The sequence below is a fragment of the Tachysurus fulvidraco genome, chromosome 26 (genome assembly GCF_022655615.1).
Source record: "Tachysurus fulvidraco isolate hzauxx_2018 chromosome 26, HZAU_PFXX_2.0, whole genome shotgun sequence".
NCBI lineage: Eukaryota > Metazoa > Chordata > Actinopteri > Siluriformes > Bagridae > Tachysurus > Tachysurus fulvidraco.
This window is the reverse complement of record NC_062543.1, coordinates 8,260,888-8,267,868: the sequence shown is the minus strand read 5'-3', so window position 1 is coordinate 8,267,868 and position 6,981 is coordinate 8,260,888. Positions and strand designations below refer to the sequence as shown.

Sequence of the window (6,981 nt, the reverse complement as noted above, 5' to 3'; positions counted from 1 at the left end):
GTACAGATCATTTTCATACCAAATAGTAAACAGTTTGTGTCAAATATAGCTGAGCTGAGATACATAAGGGTCTGACCTCTTTAGAGACATTATGTAATAATAATCATTAAGTAATGGATTTGTTAATTGAGTCATTGAATTATAATTTATTCTTATATTGTATCTCAAACAGTAGCATGGCCTTTGGGACATTTAGTAGTAAATATATTTTTAGTGATGTGAATGTTTTTGCTATTCATGGCCAGGTTTTTTCCCTTTTCAATATAGCAAAATGAATCCAAAATGATATCAGATATCAGCAAAAGTCTTCTTTGGTTTACTTTTTTTCTTTCTCACATTTGTACCTACTATTCATTTTTCATAGTTCTTTGTGACAATTGTATATTACAATCACACCCCCAGTGTCACCCATATGAGGATGGGTCCCCCTTGAGTCCGGTTCCTCTCAAGGTTTCTTCCTTTACCAATTTAAGGGAGTTTTTCCTTGCCACTGCTGCCCGAGTCACCTCAGACTTGCTCATAGGGGGATAAATACAGATTGTGAACTATATACATCTAATAATAATCTTGAATTTTTTATTCTGTTAATTCTTTTTCTTTTATTATTCGTTATTTCTTTTATCATTCCTTATGTTTACCTTCTGCTCTATGTTTATGTTCTGTAAAGCTGCTTTGAGACAATGTCTATTGTAAAAAGCGCTATACAAATAAACTTGAATTGAATTGAAATGAATTGTGCCTGCTTGAGCAAGATTAAACGCCTTCCTCTATTATTTTATAATATTTTAAATGTGAAATCCAGACATTTATGCAAGATTTTCACTGGGGTAATAAATATACCTCATTAAAAAGACTTTTCTTCCTCCATGTGGATATTAGATCATTTGATGTTAACTTGACAAATGTTGTTTATATATAAAAAAAATTCTGTTATAGAATTTTGTAGAATACTGTATGATAAATGAGTTTCACAAATAAGTAACACAAATATAAATATGTTATTAATGGTAGACACACTAAAGAAAGTAGGCTTGCTTTAGGCAAGAAAGCACAACTATGTGTAATCCAGGGATTCCAGCAGTAGCAGCTGTGAGAAGCAGTGACGCTGCGTAAAAGTGGAAACTGAGTAATCCTTGTTAAAATAAGGAAGAGTAGAGAGGCAGAAGGAAAGGGAAGAATCACAAGGAGAGAGAGAAGAGGGAGGGAAAGCGGAAGCTCGTCAGTGAAAGTTTGCTCTGATTTGTGTGACTCAGAGCGTATGATGCCTGATACTACGCATATAAAGCGCAGTGGAGTCCAATGCGCCTATCAGCGCTCCGGTGCGTGAGGACGGAATGGACGCCATGCTAGAAAACTCGGTCTTCTCCTGCTTTGTGTTTTACAGCATACTGTTAATCCTGAAGATGTACACCATTGCTGTCATCACTGGACAAGTGAGGCTTCGGAAAAAGGTAACAAAAAGGACTCCAGTACAACTCGCGATCAGTAGAAGAAAAGACTTTTTCCCACATGTTTGCAGCCTGTTTAGTGTACTGTTTAGTGTGTGATGTATAGGACACAGCTGTAACGTGAAATGTTTTCCTGTTAATCCATATATATATATATATATATATATGCATGCCCCTAATTGGAAATAATAAACACAAAGAAACTGGATGCGAGGTTGTTACAGATCTTTTAGTCTCTTTCATCATTACTTTGGCATCTTTTTTATATCCTCCTGGTCAATAATTTATGTTTCAGGACTGTTTTCCTGCTAATATTAACTCTTAATTTCATATCAAAAATAAGGCTTATGTTTGATTCCACGACTGGGATAAAAAAAAATCATCCCACTGATATTATAAACATATATAAATGATATTATATGAATATAATATGATATGATATTTTAAACATATATAAAAGTGAACTTCTTAACATGTTTCAAATACATAACGTAATACATAACGTTTAAAATTCTTACAATTCGAAAGGACAAACATTTTAGCCTCATTATACTGAAAGGAGATTTCTTCGTGCTAATGACATGGATACTATTTATACACGTTTTTGTTCATTTGTTCATTCAATTATTAGAATAAACTTGTCATTTAAGAGAAAAATGCATCCAATATCAGCAAAAATGTCTAATATTTTTCTCCAGGCATTTGCTAATCCAGAGGATGCAGAGCGCCATGGAGGAGCACAATTCTGCCGTACAGACCCATACGTGGAGCGCTGTCGGAGGTAAGACTACAAACAACTTTATCTGCTGTTGATGCAATGTAAAACAGAGATTATGTTATGTGATATTCTATCTTATCATGGTAGGTCTTCACTTCCAGTTCAATTGACCAGTCTAACAATAAACTAGAAACTTAACAGACCAAGAGTAAAGCAATGCTATCGTCCTGCGCCAGTAGAAGTTAATATGTTCAATCTGGCAACATGTTCCATCTGAGCATCTGGGCTGAATATTTTCTACCTTTGTTACACAGCTCTAAATTCTTTAACCTAGAGGCCTTCTCAGAAATGTGGGTGGGGTCTTTTTAAAAACAACTAGTTTTTGTTCATTTACGGCTCCTCATTTCATCTTATTTATACAGTATATTACAGCAAAGCAAGAACATCTATGCATCAACTCAATCAAGCCAATTTTTTGTGTCCCAAAAACATTTGCACTCTGAAAGGAAATATAAACCATGCATGAGTCTAAAATGTATTTACAGCTGGAGAGTTCCTTCTACTTCATATCTATTCACCATTTATCAATCTTCATGATATTTCTCTGACTAATACATTAAAATTAAACATTCGTTGCGAGGCACAGTTGGACTCAGATCGTGGACACAAATACCTGGCCACAAATTAATTTCCTGCAAGATTTTGATAGATAATTACTCTTGATAGAGATGTCTAGCAATAAACACAGACTTTCATTAGTGTCAATTCAACAACCTTTTTCTTATTTATGCACCAACTAAATAAACCACAGCAATTTTGGTTGCTTGTTCACTTGGGACGCCGTTAAAAGAAACTAAAACTGCTCTTATCTATTTAAGTTTCCTCCCAAGATTTCTTTAAAATAGCAGAACGCACAGGAACAATCGGCATTTACAAAAAAGATCATTTCTGTTGATCATGTAGCTGGGTATGATCACTTCATTAACCATAAAAGGAATATTACCTAAAAGATAAATAAAAGATTAAAAATGAGTTTGCATTGCCTCCCTAAACAAAGCCCATTGTTTCTTTTGACTCAGTTCCAAGTAAAGTCCATTTCAAACCCAGTCTCTTTCCTTCCTACTACCAGTAGTGGAGTGGAGCAGATTGAGAATGTCATCACAGAACAGTATTTTTTTTTACAAACATTCCACTCCCATTGTGCTCTAGATTATAACAGGCCAGTTAAGTTCCAGCTGCTGCTCCAAAGAAAATCTCCCAGCTGTTATTCTCATGGGACTCGGATGGAAAGTTCTTGGTCTTACTGTTGAAACTAACCATGTAGTTCTCGGTCTGCATGATTTAACACTATGCAGATAAGAGAAAGTTTTGCCTTAGAATATCATCATATAAAATAAGTTAGTAAGACAATAAGCCTGAAGTTACTAACTGTGAATTTCCAGCTGATTCTTCGGCTAATTTTCACTTTAAATTCGTGTATTTATAGCTCATTGGTTAAGGTGCTGGGTTGAAGGTCTGGGTTTCAACCCCCAACACTACCAAGCTGCCACAATTGGGCCCTCGAGCAAGGCACTTAACATTCTCTCTGCTTCAGGAGTGTTGTTTTGTGGCTGTCGCCAACATTATTGCATTATTATTACTGTGCTGAACTCTACATGAAACAAGGAAAGCTTTTTCATAGGTAGTGGAACCCAGCAACATTGACTAGGATTGTACAAATCAGTATAAGATTGTGAGAAAATGTGCTGATATTTTCAACCTGAGTCCCGTTTTTAAAGGAACTTTTAATGGGCATTTTTCTGATATGAAACAGTTGAAAGGAAAAATATTTGGAGGGAGGAAATGGTTTACAAATGAAAACATTATTACTTGGCTTGGTTGAGTAATGCAGGATTTTGTGGCTCTGATCCTTAATGTTGCTCCTCATGTTGTGTAATTTTGTGAAATTCCAGGTGTAGATGCCAAATTCTTTATGGTCAAGAAGAAATATATCCATTTCAGACACTGATTATAAGAACTTAGTGCACATGAGGAATGACTACAAGAGTGAATCTGGCTGACGCAGTAAAAGTTTTGTTAATGTTTGGATTTTGTTGGCAGACACCTTAGAATCTGGGCATAATGTCAAGACAGTGAATCATGTATAACTCAGCCAGATGATTCTTAAACAAATGTTATAGCTTTCTTGCGAATGCATGCATTGACACAAGTATCGTCAAAGAAACCCCATAAGGAATTTATATTTATGCTTCATCAAGGGCCAAATAATTTCAGAAACACTTCCATATTTTAACAGTTAAAAATACAGGTGTGTGTATTTGTGTGTTTCAGAGCTCATTTCAACGCGATGGAAAATATCTTACCCTTCATTTTTCTGGGTGCCATCTACTCCATGACGGGACCATCACTGCTTATAGCAAAAGTTCACTTCCTGGTCTTTTTCTTGGGTCGGATGTTGCACAGTGTCGCCTACCTATTTGCCCTAAAACCACCAACACGCTCATTAGCCTACATCATTGCTCAAGTTCCCTGTATCTCCATGGCCATACAGATACTTCTCACTGTGGGCTTTTCTGTATGAGACATAACTCTTTAATTAAGTTGCTACTATTTTAATTATTGATAGCTTGAGGACTAAATATAATGCTTCCATTCAGTATATTGTTTGTGGGACAATTATATTATCAGTTTGCCAATGAGCCAAGTAGATCACTATGCTTTTATGAGAAACTGTTAAGATTGTAATGGTCTGTTTTCATTTCACTTTGTTGTATTTGTTGGAAGGCTGGAGTGTCAGGAATCAAATGAAAATTTGAGTAAGGCTCAGTGTCCTAAAACTAGTGGCCATGAAAGTTTCTTCTGACTGTTTACAAAGCAGCGGCTACTCTGTAAAAGCCATGTCAACAATGACAAAAGTGTTACTCAAAAGATTTTCAGTTAAATGATTGGATACCATTTTAAAAGTGCCTTGCACAGTGTGGGACTTTTAGAGCTAGTGTAGCTTTAAATACATGTTTTTACACAAAAACTAGCTTAGCCGCTCCTTCTTGTAGATTGTAGAACTCATTGGGGGGAAGTCGTGGCCTAATGGTTAGAGAGTCTGACTCGTAACCCTAAGGTTGTGGGTTCGAGTCTTGGGCCGGCCACGAATAAGGTGCCCTTGAGCAAGGCACCGAACCCCCCAACTGCTTCCCACTGCTCCGGGTGTGTGTTCATGGTGTGTGTGTTCACTGCTGTGTGTGTGCACTTTGGATGGGTTAAATGCAGAGAACACATTCTGAGTATGGGTCACCATACTTAGCTGTATGTCACATCACTCATGGCAACATGGTTACTTTGCCTGTTACAGTTTAAAGCTGCATTATGTGATTATGCTAGAAATTAGCAAGTGCTAGATGACCTGATCGCCACCAAAACCCATGCTTGTGCACTGCCTAAGATAATGTTTACGCATGTGTGTCAATGTTCTAAAAAGATGAATTAATTAGTAGTCTATTAGCTAGCTTTTGTTTAGTTGTTTGTTTAGGTGAGCTAGCTACATGTAAAATACTCACTCGTTTAGCCAAATTTGCAAAGCTGGCAGTTATATACACAAGCAAAATGTAATGTTTTAGATTCTGCTAGAGATAAGACTATTATAATGCAGACTTTCCCAGATAATAAGCTTTCCCAGATGTTCTGTCGCTCTCTTAGGCTCTTTCCAACACACAAACAGCATCATGGAATGTTTACTTTATGTTTCAGTTAATTTGCTAGTTTTGCTAGCTCTGCTGAAAAAATATAAAATGCTGTTCTTGTTGCAACACATAATTTCCCCATGGTGGAAAAAGCAGATAAACCTGATAAAGCAGATACTGTAAGTTTTTTCGTGCTTCAAGGGTCCTCCTTTGATTAATTGATGCAAACTACTTTTAAAACAAAAACTACAGTGCAGAATAAATGTAAAACAACAACACAGTAAATTCAGCAACACAACATCTACTCCAAATGGAAAGGGTGTCCTTTTTAAACATCACATGGTAAAACTGTACTTTTTCCATTCTACTGAATAACCAAGGCCTTTACATTTTCACATGCTCATACAAATCAATTGGCAAAGTGACAGCGTATCTGTGACGCATTTGATGAAAACAAGTGCAGATAAAAGCATGAGAAGATGTAGGCTTACATTTCCTCTCGGTGTAAACATCCTCTCTAGACTTAATGTAGATAATCAGCAGCAAGCATGTGATGTTTAATAAGGACCTAAACTTTCTATTTCAAGTTAATGTTGTTGCATCTTCAGCTTTACTGTCGGCTTTTTTTCCGGTTTGCTAACATGTTTTGGCCGCTGTAGGTAGTAATCACCGACATATTACCATAAATACCCTAAATCTGAAAGTTAAAAAAGCTCTAAAAGCTAAAAAATTCTACTAATGATACGAACGTCTTTTCAATTAGCAAATGAACTGCTGATTACATTTTTACAGTGTAATTATGAATGTGTGCTATCTGATTTTATATTCCACCTGTCTTTTACATTAGCTCCTTTCCCCAGTTTAGTAGTTTTTCATTTTCTATCACACATTGCAGCTTTAACGTGTGCTAATTAAACAATGTCTTTATGTCAAAGATGCTTGATGATTATAATCATGTATAGTGTTTTAATACTGTATTTTTTACTGTGTATTTGTACAATAAATTATTATTTAGTTCTTTATCTAAAGCATATATTTTGTATATTTACCATTTTTTCAAATAGTCTGATGTCTCTGAGTATGACACAGCTGCCGAATATATATATAAAAGTGTGTCTAATAAAGGTATTATCCAGAA

At 35.8% G+C, this 6,981-nt stretch overlaps 1 protein-coding gene across 1 annotated transcript; it reads left to right on the top strand.

Annotated features, from left to right (window-relative positions):
* The first annotated feature begins 1,268 nt into the window (after positions 1–1,268).
* ptges (prostaglandin E synthase) lies at positions 1,269–6,981 on the top strand. The gene is made up of 3 exons (XM_027165570.2): positions 1,269–1,451; positions 2,147–2,229; positions 4,498–6,981. The coding sequence occupies exons 1-3, from the start codon at positions 1,335–1,337 to the stop codon at positions 4,745–4,747; spliced, it is 450 nt and encodes a 149-aa protein (XP_027021371.1). The 5' UTR covers positions 1,269–1,334; the 3' UTR covers positions 4,748–6,981.